General features: G+C 47.2%; 1 protein-coding gene across 1 annotated transcript in view; it reads right to left on the reverse strand.

Annotated features, from left to right (window-relative positions):
* mapkbp1 (mitogen-activated protein kinase binding protein 1) overlaps nucleotides 1-22502 on the reverse strand; it is a 197400-nt gene that overhangs the window by 10194 nt on the left and 164704 nt on the right. The window contains exons 22-28 of the mRNA XM_060828797.1: nucleotides 20978-21238; nucleotides 17502-17665; nucleotides 16302-16447; nucleotides 14101-14271; nucleotides 11564-11687; nucleotides 5449-5641; nucleotides 3290-3563 (exon numbers count right to left, since the gene is read on the reverse strand). Coding sequence (XP_060684780.1) covers nucleotides 3290-3563; nucleotides 5449-5641; nucleotides 11564-11687; nucleotides 14101-14271; nucleotides 16302-16447; nucleotides 17502-17665; nucleotides 20978-21238 — 1333 coding nt within the window. The remainder of the gene's footprint in view (nucleotides 1-3289; nucleotides 3564-5448; nucleotides 5642-11563; nucleotides 11688-14100; nucleotides 14272-16301; nucleotides 16448-17501; nucleotides 17666-20977; nucleotides 21239-22502) is intronic.

Genomic DNA, 22502 nt, shown 5'->3' on the forward strand with positions numbered 1-22502 from the left:
AAATGTGATAATTTTAAGAAGAGCTTTGGGATTTATAATAGATGAACGAAACTGAAATGCTCAGAACTCAACGTTGCATGCGCAATTCTAAGTTCGGCCACGCCATGAACAGTCCCAAAGGACACACTAAAGTACTTGAAACCAAACTTGAAGTGGAAGATTCAGAGGAAGAAGTTGGAGATATGGATCAAAGAGAGGGCATTGTATTGGTCACAAGAAGTTTCAGCCCAGTAATGAATGTGTTGGTGGCCCAGTCTTTCAACTGTGCAGCATTAGACAGTGATGCATTACTACCGTGTGTGGAATAACTAGTTAAAACACTATCAAGATTGGCTAAATAATAAAGATATGAACAAGGTCTGGCAATTCGAGCATTCTAGGTTTGATGTTGATAAGATTAGAAGATTTTGAAAAATGTGGGTATTTCTTTGTAAAATAGCAGGTTATTTAATACATAACAGCACCATTAATCTAGTAAGTACCATCATTATGAAGTAAGACCATCAATGAAGAAAACACTGATGGAACGGGATATGCTGTTGTGCTTGGAAAATGTATGAATTTGCAACTGACTCAATCGGGACACTATTGCATTCATTTAGTGGATAATAAAGCTTCCTCAAAAGAAGTTAAAGAAGTACTGACATCAGGGGGTGGAAATTTTCAGTGAATTCTGTTTAAAATGCACATTTTCCCATCCATCCTCTGAAAGAATAGAAAGTTTAGTACAGGAAGGAGCAATACAGAGTCGGGAAATACGATAAGAGATATGATAGATGTGAGATCGGTTAAAAAAAAATCACATCACAGCTTCAAGTAAGTCTGTCCTAGGCGAGAGACTTCAATAAATTGGTAGCCATAGATTTAAAGATATGGCACTAAGAAATAAGCAATTTTATTTTATATTTTGTGGATTTGGCAAACATATTTTGTCAGTCGACAAAAGATTGAAAGAAAATGGTGGAAAAGGTAATGGAAAAGTGGACTGGCTTGGAACATTGGTAATATTTCTCACAGATAACGTGGGGTGGGGTTGGTGAATTTTCTAACGATGGATTTAGAGATGTGCGTATGTGAGTGAATGTGAGCAAAACTTATGAACCCAGCAGCCGAAAGCCCTTTGAGCAGTGAGGTCTGTGAAAGGAACCATGAAGTAACAGACAAAAATAGTTCAACGTTTTTTTGGCATATCAGCCAAGCTGTAAATTCTCATCCGCGCTGCACATGTTAAGAGCTTGATGCAGACAGTGGGAGAATATAATTGACTGCAGTTAATTTTTGGCAGAAATCATAAAGAACTATTCGTAAATTAATTAGCCTCCAACTTGGAGCTACAATTAGTTCTACGTTTTTCAGAGCATTTAAATGTACTGCATGCATGTGGTTTAAGAGAAGGGGCTTAAAGAATGGAACAATTGGGCTAGGTTACCGGTCAGGACGGAAAATAATAATTGTGCACGGGAATCAGATTGTTCGGGTACACGCTTCAAGATTTCCTGGTATGGATTAGAAATTTGCAGATAATAGTGAGGAGTTAGTTACCTCTCATATCCAAATGTTCACAGCTCTGAAGATCAAACAGCCACAATGGACAGTTAGACGGATGATAGACAGTCCAGTTCTGATGGGCAGAAACAAGGGCACTTGGAGAAAACCCACGCAGACACAGGGAGTTTGTGCAAACTCCACACAGACAGTCACCCAAGGCTGGAATTGAACCCAGGTCCCTGGCGCTGTGAGGCAGCAGTGCGAACCACTGAGCCACCTTGCCGCTCCCAGTTCTGATGATCAATCTGAGGCCATTTGTCCCACATGAACAAAAGTGGGTAACAGAGTCAAATATTTACCAGAAGGAGTTAGTGACTGCAGAAGTGTAGAGCAAGGAAGGTCACTGGAAAGCTGGATGACTTAAAGGATGAGGAAGATGAGGTTATGCCCATAGATTGGAAACATTGGAAAAAGATGGAAGGTACAATTGCAACATTTAAGAGGAATTTGGATGGGTATATGAATAGGAAGGGTTTGGAGGGATATGGGCTGGGTACTGGCAGGTGGGACTAGATTGGGTTGGGATATCTGGTCGGCATGGATGGGTTAGGCCAAATGGTCTGTTTCCATGCTGTATATGACTCTGGAAAAACAGACAAAATACTGCTGAGGCTGGAGAGTTTAAATAAAGGCAACATGCACCTGAGAAACCAAAGAGGTCAAGCAATATCGATTGGAAGAGAAATAGTGTTAACTGTAGCGATTGAAACAATGTCAGTAGGTGGATGGCATAGAATATGAGTTCCCTGATTGGGGCTGCTAACCTGGTCCAATTAGGGAGCCCTGGCTGACACACACAAACATGAAGGTCAGGGGTTCTGTTCACTCTGAGAGCAGGCTCTGAGCTGGCAGGGTCAGTGTCATATATTATGCACATGTAAATAAAAGGTGACCTGGTGATGGATACCAGTCTCTGTGGAGTTAGTCCATTCACATTTTCAATGTGGCTCTTTTTCAGACCTCAAAGCAGTGATATTGACGTCAGAACGTGAACTCTGTTTCTCTCTCCTCTGATGCTGTGAGATCTGCTGAGCTTCTCCAGCACTTTCTGTTCCTATAACTGAGACTTCAAACCTTGGTCAACTCATTACAGCATATCTTCAACACCATGTTCCTGGACTTATAGGATTAGATTCATTTTCATTAGCTAACATGTTGAGAACAGAAATTGTAAATAGCTTTTTGTCCCTTTCACACTTTGGTCATAGCTCGTTTTTTTTTAGGAGGGAAATTAGATTACTTACAGTGTGGAAACAGGCCCTTCGGCCCAACAAGTCCACACCGACCCGCCGAAGCGCAACCCACCCATTCCCCTACATTTACTCCTTTACCTAACACTACGGACAATTTAGCATGGCCAATTCACCTGACCCGCACATCTTTGGACTGTGGGAGGAAACCGGAGCACCCGGAGGAAACCCACGCAGACACGGGGAGAACGTGCAAACTCCACACAGTCAGTCGCCTGAGGCGGGAATTGAACCCGGGTCTCTGGCGCTGTGAGGCAGCAGTGCTAACCACTGTGCCACCGTGTCGCCTATTTCTTGAGGTAGTTGACATCAAAGAGTTTTTTTTTGCAGGTATTTTAACTTTGGAGGGCTCAAATCAAGAAAAAAAACAATCCAAAACAGTTCAAATGCTCTGAGGTTGTGAAAGGCACTGTATAAATGCCAGTTATATGTTTTTCTCTGGTCAGAATTCCCTTGAGGTAAAGATGTCCCACTGCCTCCCTGCTCCTTACCTTCATGAATGAGGTCGTGGACAGACTGGGATTTTCTCATGGTCGCATTCGGTGACACAGCTGGACTTGGGTGTGCAGACACCGACTGCACCTTCACTGATCCCCCAGTGAACACCTTCCGGGTTTCCAGAGCCAGGTTCCGCTTCCTCTGGCTGTACATCGCTCGGACAGATACCGACTTGTCAGGAACAGCTCCGGAATCTGTTCGGAATGGGGCTTTCACCGGAGTTCTTCCGGGGACGGAATTCAACGCTGAACCGAAGTTTGGTGCGAGCTGCAGAAAAACACAATGGAATAAATTAATTCTATAAGGAACTAGTTTTAGGTAAAGGGCAAAGTCTGGTACGCTGCCCCATTATTTGAACCTATTTGAAAACTGCCATTAGGCTGGTCCTTCCAGTCAGAGAGGCTAGTCAGTAAGGCCTCAGTGTAGAAATCCAGCTCCAGTATGATACTTGTTACTAATACCTCCAAAAGAAGTAGCTCAACATCTATCATGAAGAATTACATCATCAGTGTTTCCATGGATGTATCTCAGACCCAACATCACCACTGGACCAACACTGCCAGTGCCTCCAGTAAAGGTGACTTTGCTGACAATACCTACACTAGATTGACTCACCAATATCCTCCTCTTTTGTACCACACTGTGGGTGGTCTATAACTCACTGCTGGAAGGGGTAGGACCCACGGGAGGCATCTCTGCCTGGAGGCACTGATCTGTAAACCCATCATTTTCATCCTCTTTTGGAATACTGCATTCAATTCTGGTCTCCCCGTTATAGGAAAGATGTTGTGAAACTTGAAAGGTTGAGGTAAAGGCTGAATAGTCTGGGGCTGTTTTCCCTGGAGCTTCGGAGGCTGAGGAGGTGACCTCATAGAGGTTTATAAAATCATGAGGGGCATGGATAGGGTAAATAGGCAAGATTACTTTCCTTCAGGTGGGAGAGTCCAAAACCTGATGGCATAGGTTTAGGGTGAGAGGGGAAAGGTTTGAAAGAGACCTAAGGGGCAACGTTTTCACGCAGAGGGTGGTACGTGTATGGAATGAGCTGCCAGAGGAAGTGATGGAGATTGGTACAATTGCAATATTTAAAAGGCATCTGGATGGGTATTTGAATAGGGAGGGTTTGGAGGGATATGGGCCAAATGCTGGCAAATGGGACCAGATTAATGTTGAACATCTGGACAAGTCGGATTAAAGGGTCTGTTTCCATGCTGTTCATCTCTATGACTCCAATTGAAGTGACATATGTTTTCTTCTGTGAACAATTCCCCACATCAGAGATTAATCCAACATAGCTGAGAACAAAGCCACAGAACACAGAAGGAGGTCACTCCTTTCCCTTGCTGGCTCTCTGAAGAAGTTAACTAATCTGTCCCACGCTCCTGCTCTCTCCCCATGAGCTACTAAACATTCCCCTTCAAAAATTGATCCAATTTCCTTTTGCAAGTTGCTACTATTGAAACTGCCTCTGCCACACTTTCAGGAAATGCATTCCAAATCAAAACTTGCGCTTTGCAAATTAAATTTTCCTCACATCAACTTGGCCAATCACCATAAATCCCAGGAAGCAGTTACCCCAAGTACGCCTTCAGACTTTTCCACACCAGGCTCAAATCTGCTTTTAACCCTCTCTTCTTGAAGCTGAACAATCTCTGCGCTTTCAGTCTCTCAGAATAACTAAAGACCTTCAGTCCTGACACCCATTCAAGTGAATTCCTCTGCACCTTCTCCAAGTCCTTGTCTCCAGAGCAGAATTGATGCACATCTGGGAAACTATAATCATAGAATCCCTACAGTGTGGAAACAGACCCTTCAGCCCAACAAGTCCAAACCAACCCTCTGAAGAGTAACCCACCCAGACCCATTCCCCTACCCTGTATTTACCTCTGACTAACCCACACATTCCTGAACACTATGGGCAATTTGGCATTGCCAGTTCACCCGACCTGCACACCTTTGGACTGTGGGTAGAAACGGAAGGAAACCCACCCAGACACAGGGAGAATGTGCAAACTCCACTCAGCCCGAGACTGGAATCAAACCTGAGTCCTTGGTGCTGTGAGGCAGCAGCACTAACCACTGAGCCACCGTGCCGCCATAATATGTATGAACAAAAAGTATTGGGAAAATTCAAAATGAAGCAGGGCCTTACATCGTCTGCTGGTTTCTGATCATCATTCCTGTCAATTTTCAAATCTTCTTGCTTCTGAAGTTCTCTCTTGTCTTCAGTCTTCACTTTGAAGACCTCTCCTCCTTGTTGTCCTAAGTTTGAGCCTGGGAATGTAACTTGGTTGGATCTGAGCTCACTCTGCTGGATGGCCTTGGAACTAATATCTGGAGAGTTCCTGCAAACAGTCAACAGTTTGAATACCAACACTATGGTAAAGCAAAATGGTGTTGGGGAAACTAATGGGAATAAAGGCTGATAATCTACACCCCAAAGTACCAAAGGCCGTGGCCCTCGAAATACTGAATTCATTGGTCAACTTTCTAAATTCTAAAGATGCTGGAGCAGGCTTTGCAGATTGGAGGGTGGTAAACGTAACCTCACTATTTAAAAGGAGAGGGAGAGGACAAAACAGAATTACCGACCGGCTAGCCTAGCATTAGGACTAGGGAAAATCCATAATAAAATAAGTGTAAACAGAACATTTGGAAAGCATTTAATGGGAATAGACAAAATCAGCATGAGTTCATGAAAGGGAAATCATGCTTAACTAACCTTACTGGAGTTTTTTCTTTGAGGACATAGCTAGTAGAATAGATAAGGGAGAACGTGTGGATACAGCTCAAGAAGGCTTTTGGTACCTGACAGTAAGAGGCTAGTGGGCAAAATAAAAGGAAATAGAATTGGGATTAATATATCGGCATGGACAAACCGGAAACAAATAGTGGGGATACAGGGAAGACGACGTCCTGGTGACTGTTAATCCAGCAACCCAAGTGATATCCTGGGGACTGAGTTCGAAGCCTGCTTTGGCAGTTGATTAGATTAGATTAGATTACTTACAGTGTGGAAACAGGCCCTTCGGCCCAACAAGCCCACACCGACCCGCCGAAGCGCAACCCACCCATACCCCTACATTTACCCCTTCACCTAACACTAGGGGCAATTTAGCATGGCCAATTCACCAGACCCACACATCTTTGGACTGTGGGAGGAAACGGGAGCACCCGGAGGAAACCCACACAGACACAGGGAGAATGTGCAAACTCCACACAGTCTGTCGCCTGAGGCGGGAACTGAACCCGGGTCTCTGGCGCTGTGAGGCAGCAGTGCTAACCACTGTGCCACCGTGCCGCCCACTGTAGAATTTGAATATAATAAGAGTCAAATGATGACCATGAATCCATTATCAATTGTCCCAAAACCCCATCTGGCTCACTAACGTTCTTTAGGGAAGCAAAGTGCCGTCCTGACCTGGCCTACATGTGACTCCAGGTCCACACCTATGTGGTTGACTCTTAACTTCCCTCAGCAATTAGGGATGGGCAATAAATGCTTGCTTAGCCAGGGACATCCCCATCCCATGAATTAAAAAAAAATTGGTCCTTTTCTGGGTGACCAGTGGTGTACCACAGGAATCAATGCTTGGGCCCCAGCTTTTCCCAACAAACACCAATGACTTGGTTAAGGGAACCAAGTGCAACATTTCCAATGATAACAGGGTGGCCGAGGCAAGTTGAGTTTGGGGACACGACACATCACAGATGCAGAATGATGCAGATAAAGGTACGCCTTCAGCGCGAGAAACAGAAATGTATTATTTAAACGGTGACAAATCGGCCAGTATGGATGTACAAAAAGATCCCGGTGTCCTTTTACAGCACTCCCATGGAAGTAAACAAGTTGGTGCAGCAAGGAATTGGGAGAGTACATGGCAATACCAGCCTTCATTGTAAAAGGTTTTGAGTTCAGAAATGGGAATGTTTTAGTGTAGTTATGTAATGCCTTGGTGAGACCGCGCCTGGAGTATTGTGTGCAGTTTTGGTATCCCTGCCTAAGAAAGGATATATTGGCATCGAGGCAGCACATTGCAGGTTCACGAGGCTGATACCGGAGATCACAATACTGTCTGAGGGGGCGAGATTGATTTGACTGGACCTGTATTCAATGAAGTTTAGAAGGATAAGAGGGGATCTGATTGCAATATATAAAATTCTAACAGGACTGAACAAACTAGATGCCAGGAGGATGATTTCCCTGGTTGGGGAGTGTAGAATCAAGGGCCACAATATCTGAATATGAAGTGCGATGCAAAGGACTGAGATGAGGAAACACTTCAAAGAGTAGTGAACCCATCTACTACAGAAGGCTATGTAGGTCAGGTCATTCAGTATGGTCAGGAGAAGAGATTGATACATGATACATCAAGGGGGGTGTGGAAAAGATGGGAATATAGCATTGAGACTGAGAATCAGCCATGATCATATTGAACAGCAGATTAGACCTGAAGGGCTGAATGGCCTACTCCTGCTTTTCATTTCTTTGTTATCAGGAAGGATATTGGAAGGAAGCCCATTTTCGGCAAACGTTTTGAGACCTTGTACTCTGATAACAACGTGACTTTTGCCACATAGTTTCAACACAAGGACGAAATGAGGTGGTCAATCTGTAATCGTAAACTGGAACCTTCCTTCGGCCTGTGTTCAGCTGAAACTGAGACCTGGCAAAGGGTTTATCGCAACAGGTGGGGCCAGAGACACACTCGCTGTTTTACACACACATACATACACACACACACACACAGTGACACACTCACACAGACACACACATACAGTGACACACACACACATACACACAGACTCTCACACACAGACTCACACATAGTGACACACACACTCATACTCCTTTACCACTTTCTTTTCGATATAAATCTACCATTCTCAAACATGGATTGTGACCTGATTGAAGTCTTCAACACATTGACAGGAAAAGGCAGGCAAGAACAGTATAGACTGAGAATTAGGGCCAGATCCTTCAGGAGAGATGTTAGCAAGAACTTTTCTACACAAAAGGTGGTAGAGTATTGGAACTTCCTTCCACAAACGGCTGTGAATGCTGGATCAATTATTAATTTTAAATTTGCAGTAGATCAATTTTTGTTAAGCAAAGATATTAAGGGGTATGAGTCAAAGGCAGATAAATGAAGTTAGGCCACAGATCGACCATGATCTTATTAAATGGTGGAACAGACTCAAGGGCTTATGATTCAATAATGTGGGTTTCTGACTTGTAGATAACATTATTCACAGAAGAGAGAGTGCAAGAGAGAAAATGTGAGGCAGGAAGAGAGAGAGAGAGGGACAGAGACAGAGACAGAGAGAATGAGTGTGCAGGACACAGATAGGGAATATAAGAGAAAGAGAATCCAAGAGAGAGAAGAATGTGAGTGAGAAGAGAGAGAGAAAAGAGAATGCGAGAGAGAGAGGAGAGAGAATGTGAGGGACAGTGTGTGAGACAGAGACAGAGAGAGAGTGTGAGAGAGAGAATATGTGTGTGTGTGTGTGTGTGTGTGTGTGTGTGTGAGAGAGAGAGAGAAAAAAAAGAGAGCGAGTGTAGGGGTGAGGGCAGAAACAGAGAGACAGCAAGATAGAGAATGAAAGAATGAGAGAAATGCATTTTAGTGGAAAAGTTCAGGAAAATACTTCTGTAAACAAATGAAATCTTGGGAATAACTTTGGCCTGGCTCAGTGATTGTAGTCTGGATTGTACCTGAGTATTTTCAGTTCAGAGCTACAGACAAGCTTTTAACGAATGATTTATCTCATCATCAGTCCCTCCTTTTCCATGTCAACTGCTTGTTGTGCCAGAGTTAGCACAGAAGGAGGCCATTCAACATTAGGAGAAAGTGAGGACTGCAGATGCTGGAGATCAAAGTTGAGAGTGCGGTGGTGGAAAAGCACATCGGGTCAGGCAGCATCCCAGGAACAGGAGAATCGATGTTTCGGACTGAAGCCCTTCATCAGGAATGAGGCTCTTGGGTCAGGGCTGAGAAATAAATGGGAGGGAGTGGGGTGTGGGTGAAGGTAGCTGAGAAAGCAATGAAGGCGAGAGAGAAAGGTGATAGGTCAGAGGAGTCAGTCATGGATAGGTTCGGAGGGCAGTGATGGGTTGGAACCTTGGGATGAGGATAATGCTGGGGGGGGAGGGGAATGAAGGGGAGTTGAAGTGGCTGAATCTCTCCAGCCATGTCCTAAAGCAGACTCACTACCACAGCCACATCTCCTTCCTCATATCCCCCGTGGACCACATTCAGGCCAACCCAGTCTGGATCTGAACAGGATACCCGGTACTTTTTAAAACTTTTTTTTAATCCTTTCCCATGTGGTTGAGGTGCCCTCCAGCCCATCTCCTCCACTTCATGCACCACCGCCCTTGAACCCCACCCTTCCCAACGCAACCAACCTCCGCATACAACGCATCATCCTCATCCACTTCTGCCACCTCCAAACGGACCCCACCACCAGAAATATATTTCCCTCCCCACCCCTATCAGCGTTCCGGAAAGACCATTCCCTCCACAACTCCCTCGTCAGGTCCACACCTCCCACCAGCCCACACCCCACTCCTGGCACCTTCCCCTGCCACCACAGGAAGTGCAAAACCTGTGCCCACACCACTCCCCTCACCTCCTCCCATGGTCCCAAGGGATCCTTCCACATCCGTCAGAAATTTACCTGTACCTCGAACAATGTCATCTACTGTATCCGTTGCACCCGATGTGGTCTCCTCTACATTGGGGGGACAGGACGCCTTCTTGCGGATCATTTCAATGAACATCTCGGGGACACCCGCACCCACCAACCCCACCCTCCCTGTGGCTGAACACTTCAACTCCTCCTCCCACTCTGTCAAGGACATGCAGGTCCAGGGTCTCCTCCACCGGCAAACCATTACCACCCAACACCTGGTGGAAGAACGCCTCATATTCCGCCTTGGGACCAAATGAGATAAATGTGGATTTCAACAGCTTCCTCATTTCCCCTCCCCCGACATTATCCCAATCCCAAGCCTCCAGCTCGCCTCCCCCCACAACCCCCCCCCACCACCACCACCTATCACTTTCTCCCTCACCTTCATCCACCTATCACTTTCCCAGCTACCTTCCCTAAAACCACCCCCTCCCATTTATCTCTCAGCCCTGACCCACCAGCCTCATTCCTGATGAAGGGCTTATGCCCGAAACATCGATTTTCCTGCTCCTCAGATGCTGCCTGACCTGCTGTGCTTTTCCAGTGGCACACATTCAGCATTGGGCCAGAACGATTCGAAGTGTTTCGCATTGACTCTCAAAGAATCCATAACCTCCTCTCCAAACCCGCACTCTCTCCCAGCACCAGCTCTCTCCCAACCACTCATCAATCTCACCACGCCCAGCAATATTCTCACTCAATGAGGATTTCTTCCAATCACAATCCTTATGCCACAAGCCCGTTCCTCCTTGTAACACTGGCATCATCACTATAACACAGTCATGCACACCACGTAACACAGGCACCAACTTTATAAAATAGGCACACCCTCCCTGCAATACAGCCACACCCTCCCTGCAATACAGCCACACCCTCCCTGCAACACACTCCCTACAACAAAGGCACACCCTCCCTGCAATACAGGCACACCCTCCCTGCGACACACTCCCTACAACACAGGCACATCCTCCCTGCAATACAGGCACACCCTCCCTGCAATACAGCCACACCCTCCCTACAACACAGGCACACCCTCCCTACAACACAGGCACACCCTCCCTACAACACAGGCACACCCTCCCTGCAACACAGGCACACCCTCTCTGCAATACAAGCACACCCTCCCTGCAACACAGGCACACCCTCCTTGCAACACAGGCACATCCTCCCTGCAATACACTCCCTACAACACAGGCACACCCTCCCTTCAACATAGGCACACCCTCCCTGCAACACAGGCACACCCTCCTTGTAATACAGGCACACCCTCCCTGCAACACAGGCACACCCTCTCTGCAACACAGGCACACCCTCTCTGCAACACAGGCACACCCTCCCTGCAACACAGGCACACCCTCCTTGTAATACAGGCACACACTCTCCCTATAATACAAGCAACACACTCCTGCAATACATCCCCTGTTACACAAGCACAGACTGCAGTACAGGCTTATATGCCCTTTTGTTTAATAGAGTCACAAGCTTCTTTAACTGATTGCCATTAGCTACTTGATTTGACTAATAATTTACATGATATTCGAGATGCACAGAGTTGATGTCCCTCGACTGACCTGAAGCTGGATGCCAGCGACTGAGACAGGAATCTCGCTGAAATACTGAGCCGAGGGTTCAGCAGCTCTTCAGTCTCTTTTGCAAACAAAGGCTTCGGGTGGTCCAGTCGGTGGTCGGATTTCACTGTCGGGGTAATTTATACATTATTAAAAATGCAGAACCAAGGCCAGGACGCTCAATGCAACGAGGCAGTCTGGCTGCAGGTGCGAGTGCCAGCAATAGTGACCACAAGGCTCTAGAATCTTCTAGGGTGGGAAAGAGGACCTTTCTTTCCGAGCTGTTCTCGGCGTCCCTTGTCAGCCACCCAGAGGGGCCCATTTTGTCCCTCAACAATCACCACCTGGCTTTCTGCGCTACAGCTGGGTGAGGGGGCATAGGATAGATGGAGGCCAAGCAGTAACATTTCACCCAGGTTCAAGACCCAAGTTCAAACCCCACCATGGCAGCTGGTGAAATTTAAAAAGTCAATCAAAGCTGGAATTACTTCAGTTTGATGGTGACTACGAGACTATCATCAATTGTCATTACAAAACAAAAACCCAGCTAGTGTTCTGTAAAGAGAAGGAAACTTACTGTGTGGCCTACAATGTGACTCCAGCATGACTGAATCTTAACTGTCGTCTGGAATGGCCTACGATACATCTGGAATAAATTGCTATTCCTAATAAACATTAAACTCTCAGACCCTTGAAGGTGGTGTCACAGGTAGACAGGGTAGCGAGGAAGGTGTTTGCTTTTGTTAATTAGAACACTGTCCATTGGAGCTGGGAGGCGATGATGTGGCTTTCCAGGACATTGGAAAGGCCGCTTTTGGAATACTGCGTTCAACTCTGGTCTCCCTTGCTATAGGAAGGCTGTTGTTAAACTTGAAATGGTTCAGAAAAGATTTACAAGGATTGGAGGGCTTGAACTAGAGGGAGAGGCTGAATAGACTGGAGGTATTTTCCCTGGAGTGTGGGAGGCTGAGGGGTGGCCTTATAGAGAGGGTGGTGGATGTGTGGAAATGAGCTGCCAGAGGAAGTGGTGGAGGCTGGTACACCATTTTCAGGCTGTTTATTTTCATGGTAATTGGCGCAGTCACTAGAGTTGGAGAAATCAGCACAAGGTCACCCTTACTTTGTGCTTTGATGAACCTCAATGGACAGTCAAGGGTCAAAGTGCAGGGTGTCACTGTAGCTGGACAGAGGAAGGTGGACATAGATCTGGCTCTGATGATGAAGTTGTCAACTTACATGCAGAAGATAGGGCAGCATAGTGGTCCAGTGGTTAGCACAGCTGCCTCACAGTGCCAAGGATCTGAGTTCAATTCCAGCCTTGGATGACTGTTCTCCCCATGTCTGCGTGGGTTTCCTCCCACAATGCAATGTGGAGATTAGGTGAATTTGGCCACGCTAAATTGCCCATAGTGTTCAGGGATGTGTAGGTGAGGTGCATTAGCCAGGGGAAAATATGGGAATGGGTCTGGGTGGGTTACTTTTCAGAGGGTCAGTGTGGACTTGTTGGGCTGAAGGACCTGCTTCCACACTGTAGGGATTCTATGAAAATGTTATAGGAAGGGTATTGTTAAGCTGGAGAGGGTACACAAAAGGGTGTTGTGGGGACTGGAGGGATTGTGTTATAAGGAGAGGTTGGGGCTATTTTCCCTGGAGCGAAAGAGGCATAAGGGTGACCTTATAGAGGTTTATAAAATCATCAGGGGCCTTGGATAGGGTGAATAGGTCTTTTTCCCTGGGGTGGGGGAGTCCAGAACTAGAGGTTCTGGGTTAAGGTGAGAGGGGAAAGATATAAAAGGGACCTGAAGGGCAACATTTTCACACAGAGGGTGGTGCGTGTATGGAATGAGTTGCCAGAGGAAATGGTGGAGGCTGGTACAATTACAGCATTTAAAAGGCATTTGGATGGGTATATGAATAGGAAGGGTTTAGAGGGATATGGAAAAAAGGCTGACAAAAGGGGCTCAATTAACTTAGGATATCTGGTCAGCATGGACGAGTTGAATCGTGCTATATGACTCTATGACTAGTAACTGGAGACTAAATAAAGCACTGAAGAGAAGGGAATAGATTGCAGCCAAAAAATACAATGGGGGTAAAAATTACTCAAAATACCTAACATGTCAAAACAAATGCTGTATGTTACTAAATACTCCATCGGGATAGTGATTATACATGCTATCATAGCACTGTGTACTTGGTAATACTCAGAAGACAGACAGGAGTTCTTTGGCTGCATGTAGTTGTTTATCCAAGTGCATTTTGGAACAGAAATTGGAATTCTCGAGCGACACCTCACCTCTGTCAGAGTGAATTTTACAAAACCCAGCCACGGTTTGGAATCATTCTGCGCGTGAGAGACCCCTACAGGGCAGGGTGGAACATTTCCCAAGAGGAAGTCCAAATGCCGGGAGGTACCAGCAAACAAATTGGTGATGGCACCAATGGCCAGGGTTCCTCTACTGGCACTGTGGGAGCTGGCAATCCCCCCGTTGGGAATCTACAACGTTCACAACAGCTCCTGACAGCGGAGATGGCCTTACCTCCAATACTCTCATCGGCCAGGGTCCCGAAATGTTGCTTCAGGAATTGCTCCTGGTCTGGTGTCCTCGGCACCGCGGTGTCACGTGGGAAGCTCCTGCTCAGCTCCTCCTCTTCTTCCTCCATGTCCGAGAAGATTCCATCCACACTCAGCGGCTCTGTACACTCCGAGTCTGCAACGGCAACAGGAAGTGATGACCCACACCACCAACCCGAGGGCATATTTTCACCCTGAAGCCTAGTACTTGGTAAGACAAACCAAGGCAGAACCTATACAGTGAATGGTAGGGCACTGCAGAGTGTTGACAAACAGAGAGACTTAGGGGTGCAGGTACATAGTTTCTTGATAGTGGAGTCGCAGGTAGACAGGGTGGTGGATAAGGCATTTCGCACGCTTACCTTCATTGCTCAGAGCACTGAGTACAGCAGTTGGGACATCATGTCACAGCTGTACAGAACATCGGTCAGGCCGCATTTGGAGTACTGTATACAATTCTGGTCACCCTGCTATAGGAAGGATATTAATAAACTGGAAAGGGTGTAAGAAGATTAACTAGGATGCTACCAAGACTGGAGGGTTTGAGTTTTAAGGAGAGGCTGGATAGGCTGTGAGTTTTTGACTGGAGCATCAGAGGCTGAGGGGCATCCTTACATTGGTTTATAAAACCACGCGAGGCATGGATAAGGTGAATAGCCAAAGTATTTTCCCAAGGGTGGGGGAGTCCAAATACTCATAGGTTTCAGGTGAGAGGGGAAAGATTTAAAAGGGACCTGAGGGGCAACTTTTTCACGCAGAGGGTGGTTCGTGTATGGAACGATCTGCCAGATCTGGTACAATTCCAACATTTAAAAGACATCCGGGCGGGTACATAATAGGAAGGGTTTAGAAGGATGTGGGCCAAACGCAGGCAAATGGGACCAGTTCGGTTTTGGAAATATGGTCGGCATGGCTGAGTTGGGCTGAAGGGCCTGTTTCTGTGCTGTGTGACTCTATGACTCCTGCTTCTCAGCTCCAAGTGGGTCAGGCGAAGTGAGAATCATTAGCAGCCCCCCTGCTGAGCAGGGACAGGTTGGAAGAGGCCAGTGGGAGTAGCAATACTCCCACGACTGCCATGTCCCCTCTGGCACAGCGTCTCTTAGAACAATTCCACAGCAACAAACCAGTATCACACGCAGCTTAATTCCCGGGCAATACACTCTTTGGTTTGAGAAACCTTTAAAATCAAGGTCAAATAAGTGCAACCATCTGAGGATGCAAATAGGTTAGAACAGTCCCTCTTCACTTTAGATTTAGATTACTTACAGTGTGGAAACAGGCCCTTCAGCCCAACAAGTCCACACTGACCTGCCGAAGCGCTCTGGGACCAGCTTTGAAGTCCAATTGAATATCTCTGCTGACTGATTACAGACTGATTTATGTGGACACTCCTTACCTGATTGGAGAACCCCAAGTGATTCAAAATGGCGTCCACACTGCGCAACTCTTTGCGGGTGGCTCTACAGCAGATCTTATTCTCACGTTTCCTACCAGCGTACTGCACTTTTAAACCTCAATTCTAAGTCTGTTAAAATTTCTAGCAGTGTTCTTTTAAATCTACTTGCAGATCTGAAGATTATTAGATTTCTGAATGGACCTCTCAAATTTCAAATCTAACGTTGAGGTGGCTTTTGTGAACCTACTTTGCAGCTGTAACTTTGTATTCCTCGCCCTGTTCAACCACCCTGTGATCTTTGTGTGGTATGATCTGCCTGTACGATGCACAAAACAAAAGTTTTCACTGTACCTAGGTACGTGTAATAATAACAAATCAAAATCAAATCAAAAGTAAGATGGAGCTGCTGAAACCTATTCAGTTCTGGAACAGAGAGTGTTCACTGGTAATACTGGAAGGAAAGGGATTCTCCTGTTTAGTGAACAGCATAAGATGCATTTAAGGGGAAACTGAATAAGCCCACCAGGAAGAAAGGAATAGAGGGCTCAGCTAATGGAATGAGATAGAGGAATGGCAAGGAACGGTTCACGCGACATTGATATGGACTAGTTGACTGAATGGGCCTTCCTCTGTGCACAGAAACTAGGTTTCGATGTTTCAACAGCAGTATCTATCTACTAGTGATGAGCGAGTACCAACACGTGGCCATGAATCTCAGAACCACAGAGGGAGGAACGAGAAGGGACCGGAAATGCACCCTCGGCTCTCACCTTCGTGTGGATGTTCGGGGCTGGAGAAGTGGCTGCTGGAATAATCCACGGAGCAGGCGCTGTCGGGACTGTGCTTCTCCGGGACGCCGTGGCTGCGGTAAGGCTTTTCCTGGGTGCCATGCTGCAGCTCCTTCACCTGGTACTCACTGGCAAGACATGGGGGAAAGCTGTTACCATCACTGTGCAAACCGAATCTGCCCCCCCGCAGCCAACGCAACAGAATCCACCTCCCTCTCCATTAAAGGGCATTGCCCTCGGTTCCTCAGGATTCTGTCCCGCGATGTCGACGTGGCCGGGCAACGATGCTGTTTGCTGCTAGCCGTGTATCACTTGGTAGCGCACGTGGCTCTGTGTTCAAATCCCACTCCAGGGACGAGAGACACAAAATAAAAACCAAGGAGTAGCCATCCTTCAAAATGAGGCGTGAAACCGAGATCTCCCTCTGCCTGCTCAGATGGGTAGGAAAGACCCCGTGGCGGTGTTTTGGAGAACAGGAGGCGTGTTCTCTGTTAATCCCTCAATCTAATATGACCAAAGGAACACTATCCTGTCATTGTCACATTGCTGCCTGTGGGAACTTGCCCATGTGGAAACTGACTGTTGCATTTACAATATAATAACGAGCACACTTCTGAAAGTATTTCACTGGATGTAAAACATTCTGGTGGTCATAAAAAAAGTGCTATATAAATATAGAGAGTTGTTTTTTTTAGTCTGCCCAAGACATAAACAAGGTTTAGTTGCTGCCTTCACAACTTAGCACTAGATATTGCATTGTTGTTCCAAGTTGAGGCACCCTCAATCACCCTCAATCTTCAGGGTGGAAGCAAGCCATTCGAGTCCACACCAAACCCCTGATGAGTATCCCAACCTATCCCTGTAGCCCTGCATTTCCCATGGTTAGCCCACCTAGCCTGCATGTCCCCAGGCACTACAGGGGCAATTTAGCACGGCCAATCCACCTAACCTGCACATCTTTGGATACCAGAGCACCTGGAGGAAACCCACGCAGACACGGGGAAAATGTACAAACTACACACAGACAGTCACCCGAGGCTGGGATCGAACCAGGGTCCCTGGCGCTGTGAGGCAGCAGTGTTAACCACAGATGCACTGTGCTGCCCAAGGCATCAGCCTCCGAGGTGCCCTTTCTCCTTGGTCATGCTTGGGTACAGGTCTCACATAAGCATCAGGACTCACCCCTCCGTCTCACCAGTGCTCCCCGTGTGCACTGGGTAGATGGTACGCTCTTCAACCTCTGGCGTCTCCAGCTCCTGACTGAATATGCCCTCCTCACACGTGGGGATTGCGATGCTGCAGGGCCTGACGAAATTGTGCGCATCCGTCGACTCTTGCTCCTCTATCTGTTGGGGAAACAATGGGAACGGGGTCTCAGGCTAGGGTGGCGATGACCGGGGCGATTGCCAGGCTGCCCTCTGCAAGTACAGGTTAATTTCCAGGACACAGGTGCAAACAAACCCACGCCAAGACTCGCGGGTAGACGACTCAAAAGAAAAAGTGCCTGACAGAAACCTTGCACCTTTCAGTAGTAACAGTAGCAGAGGCAGGAAAATAGGCTGACTGACAGTCAAGGGTTGTGCAATTTATAAAGTACCTGCTTTCCTATAGCTGTGCAACGGTGTTGTAACATAGGAACGTGTGAATTACTGGGTGAACAGGGTTGGGAACTTCAGGCTTTTGGAGATGGTAGGTCATGCCGAGGGGGCCAATGCTCAGCCAAAGGAAAAAAGAATATGTCTATAATTGTCTAGGCTGGCGTGTGACGTTAGACCAAGTCTCAATATGTATAAATGATTGCACAAGGAGGGATGGGTGGAGACAACAGAACTCCTCCTGAAATACCTGAGCTCTATTCACCTACAGCGCCACCAATGCCTCCCTGAATAGGCCTGGCCAGACTTGGCAGTAGTGTCTCAGGCTATTGTGCCCTTTGTTGAAGACAAACTTGCTCTACCTCTTCTATACACATTGTGTTTTATCTTTTATACACATTGTGCACTCCTTCATATCACATCAGTAAACTTCCTTAACCACCACATCTCCAGGAGAATAGGTTCAACACAATGACAGAAGTCTCTTAGTGCTGTCTATAGGAGAAAAAAAAAATCAACTTGTTGCAGCAAGTAGTGGTCAGGACATTTTGACTCTGTCTGAGACAATGTGTAAATCAGACTGCGTAGAGTCAGTCTGGAAATCTGCACTGTGTTATCAAACAGACAGCAAAGGCAACCTACACAGAATGTACACGGGCTGACACTAGTGAGAAAAAGCAGCTAGAGGGTAATGGGTGTAAATCTGGAGGAGCATATTTCACATGGGAAAGAAACAGAAACTCTCAAAACACTCCACAAAGGCATCACCAACCACAAAATCGACACTGAGCCGTAACTAGGTGTCAGTAGGAGGGGTTGAGGCAGCCAAAGACATACAATTAGGTGAACTGGTCATGGTAACTTGTCTATAGTGAGTAGGGATATGCAGGTTTGGTGGATTAGCCATGTTAAATTGTCTATAGTGCCTAGGGATATGCAGGCTAGGTAGACTGGTCATGGTAAATTGTCTATAGTGAGTAGGGATGTGCAGGTTTGGTGGATTGGCCATGGTAAATTGTTTATAGTGGCTAGGGATATGCAGGCTATCTGGATTGGCCATGGCAAACTGTCTACAGTGCCTAGGGATGTGCAGGCTATGTGGATTGGCCATGGTAAATTGTCTGTACTGAGTAGGGATGTGCAGGCTAGGGGGATTGGCCATGGTAAATTGTCTATAGTGATTAGGGATGTGCAGGTTTGGAGGATTGGCCATGGTAAATTGTCTAAAGTGCCTAGGGATGTGCAGGCTAGGTGGACTGGCCATAGTAAATTGTCTACAGTACCTAGGGATGTGCAGGCTAGATGGATTGGCCATGGTAAATTGTCTATAGTACATGGGATATGCAGGCTAGATGGATTGGCCATGGTAAATTGTCTGTAGTGAATAGGAATGTGCAGGCTAGGTGGGTTGCCCATGGTAAATTGTCTATAGTACCTAGGGATGTGCAGGCTAGGTGGGTTGGCCAAGGTAAATTGTCTATAGTGCCTAGGGATGTGCAGGTTTGGTGGATTGGCCATGGTAAATTGTCTATAGTGCCTTGGGATGTGCAGGTTTGGTGGATTGGCCATGGTAAATTGTCTATAGTACCTAGGGATGTGCAGGTTTGGTGGATTGGCCATGGTAAATTGTCTATAGTACCTACGGATGTGCGGGTTTGGTGGATTGGCCATGGTAAATTGTCTATAGTGCCTAGGGATGTGCAGGTTTGGTGGATTGGCCATGGTAAATTGTCTATAGTGCCTACGGATGTGCGGGTTTGGTGGATTGGCCATGGTAAATTGTCTATAGTGCCTAGGGATGTGCGGGTTTGGTGGATTGGCCATGGTAAATTGCTTATAGTACCTAGGGATGTGCAGGTTTGGTGGATTGGCCATGGTAAGTGCGGGATTGCAGCGATAGGGTAGAAGAGATAGGCCTGGGTGCGATGCTCTTCGCAGAGTCAGAGCAGAATCAAAGGGCCAAATGGCCTCTTTCTGTATTGTAGGCATTCTATGAACCAAATGGTTTTGTTAAAAAAGTCACGTTTTAAGAACTCTCTTCCCAAGGGGAAAGGGGTGGAGGAATGTAATGTTCTGCAACGTTGTTCCAGACAGGTGGGACGTAGGGCGAGGGTGGTGAAGGAACAGAAGGTATGCTAAAGGCCAGAATCTGAGGGGAAAATTCCAGTGGAGGGAGGGAGGGTCAGCATGAGGTCGCAGAGATTAGCCCCCATTTTATCGGGGCTGCAGGAACAGGCAGAAGACATCCACACATCCTTTGAGCTGATTGGCCAAATTAAGAAGGGTGTTGGAAAAGGAGTAAGGACATCCTCGGGCTTTGTTAGCAGTGTAGAGGAAGTGACACTAACCCTCAGGCCTCAGGCTGAATTCGGCTGGCCAAATCCAAGCATCACACTTTGGGAAGAACATCAGTGCTTTGGAGGAACGGTTGCCAAAGAGATTCACTGGGATGGTGCAGGGATATGGAACTTCTACCATGCGGAGAAATTGGAGATGTTGAGGTTACTTTTAAAGCCAAAAAAAAAGATGAAGGGGGCATTTAACAGAGGTGCTCAGAATCATAAGCTGTTGGATAATTAGGAAGAAATATTTTCCAATTGACAACGGTTGATCACCAGATAACTCAGACTAAAATGAGAGAGGTTGCGTTTTTTTCATTTTTCACGCAGAGAATTGTTACAATCTGAAAACTTAACGTCTGAAGGCATGGAGAGAAATGATCCCGTTACACCTTTCACTTGGATAAATGCTTGAAATGTTGGGCTACACAGAGGAGCAAACAAGGTAGGTGTGGAATTGCCAAGGGGTGAGGGGTGGAGGGCTACAGGCAGAATATTCTAGAGCATGGGTTGCGACAGGTGGGGAGTAGGGCGAGGATGGTGAAGGAACGGAAGCTGTGCTAAAGGCCAGGACCAGAGGGGAAAGTTCCGGTGGAGGAAGGCAGGGTCTGCATGAGGTTGCACAGTCTAACCCCCATATTGTTGGAGCATTTTGTAATCAGAAACAATTTCAAAGGGCTAGCACGACCAGGCCGAATGGCTGCCATGCAGGAACACCACTCACGTCGCTCAGGAGAGTCTCGATGCTGATCCGGACACGGCGCTCGTGGTCACTAGCTTCCTGGGAAACCCTGCTCCTGGACAGCGCCGTTCCAGCCCTGGGGGCGGACTCCGTCAGCGGGGAGAAGGAGAAGGAGTCCAGGTTCCGGAGGTCCAGCATCGACTTCACACTCAGCTCCAGGTTGTTGGCGTGACGGGACCAGCGGCCCCTGGGACGAGGGACATGATTGTGCATCGAGTCCAACCTGATCGCCACATCCTCTGCCTACATTGGGGGGGGTAGGGGGGGAAGAGACACCAGTTATCATTCCAAGAGGCACACTTTCATGAAAAACAAAATCCTCACTCTGCAAGACATTCCCCCAACACAGCGACGAGCATTTATACAGCACCTCTTACTCATTAAACCTCGCGAGGTTCGTCAGAGCAACGTTTGACACTATTCTGCGTGAAACTGAGGACTGCAGATGCTGGAGGAGTCAGAGTCAAAAAGCATGGTGCTGGAAAAGCACAGCCGGTCAGGCAGCATCCGAGGAGCAGGAGAGTTGACATTTCGGGCAGAAGCTGTGACATTCCTGATGAGGGGCTTGTGCCCAAAACATCGATTCTCCTGCTCCTCGGATGCTGCCTGACCAGCTGTGCTTTTCCAGCAACACACCTTCCGACACTACCTTAGAATTAGAGGGGGTCAATTCAGAACAGAAACGCAGAGACATTTCTTCAGCCAGAGGGTGGTGGGCCTGTGGAATTCATTGCCGCAGAGTGCAGTGGAGGCCGGGACGCTAAATGTCTTCAAGACAGAGATTGATAGGTTCTTGATGTCACGAGGAATTAAGGGCTACGGGGAGAATGCGGGTAAGTGGAGTTGAAATGCCCATCAGCCATGATTGAATGGCGGAGTGGACTCGATGGGCCGAATGGCCTTACTTCCACTCTTATGTCTTATGGTCTTACTACTCTGATTTTGCTTTTTGCCTTTCCCTCTTCGACAGGATGTGGGTTCAGCTGGCTGGGATGTACCACCACTTACTGCCCCTCGCTAATCACCCTGGAGAGGGTGGTGGCAACTTGGTCACTTCCTTGAATCACAGCAGACGGGGCGGGGTCGGTACACAAAGAGCTCTGGGCGGGTGGCAAACGACTTAGTGAAAGGGGTCGCTTTTAAGGAGCCATGAAAGGAGGGCAGAGAGTCAAATACAGAGGGGTTTCCAAAACCCAGGGCCAAGGTAGCTGAAAGCATGGTCACCAAGGGTCAACAAGTTTCAAAAGGGCTAGGGTCTGAAACACCGCATTGTCAGGGAGGGAGGATTGTACATAGAATCCCTATACTGTGGAAGTAGGCCATTTGGCCCATCGGGTCCACACCGACTCTCCAAAGAGCATCCAGACCCATCCACCCCACCCATTCAATCCCTACATTTACCCCTGACTAATGCCTCTAACCTACACATCCCGGAACACTCTGGGCAATTTAGCATGGCCAATCCACCTAACCTGCACATCTTTGGACTGCGGCAGGAAACCGGAGC

The sequence above is a fragment of the Hemiscyllium ocellatum genome, chromosome 8 (genome assembly GCF_020745735.1).
Source record: "Hemiscyllium ocellatum isolate sHemOce1 chromosome 8, sHemOce1.pat.X.cur, whole genome shotgun sequence".
Taxonomy (NCBI): Eukaryota; Metazoa; Chordata; class Chondrichthyes; order Orectolobiformes; family Hemiscylliidae; genus Hemiscyllium; species Hemiscyllium ocellatum.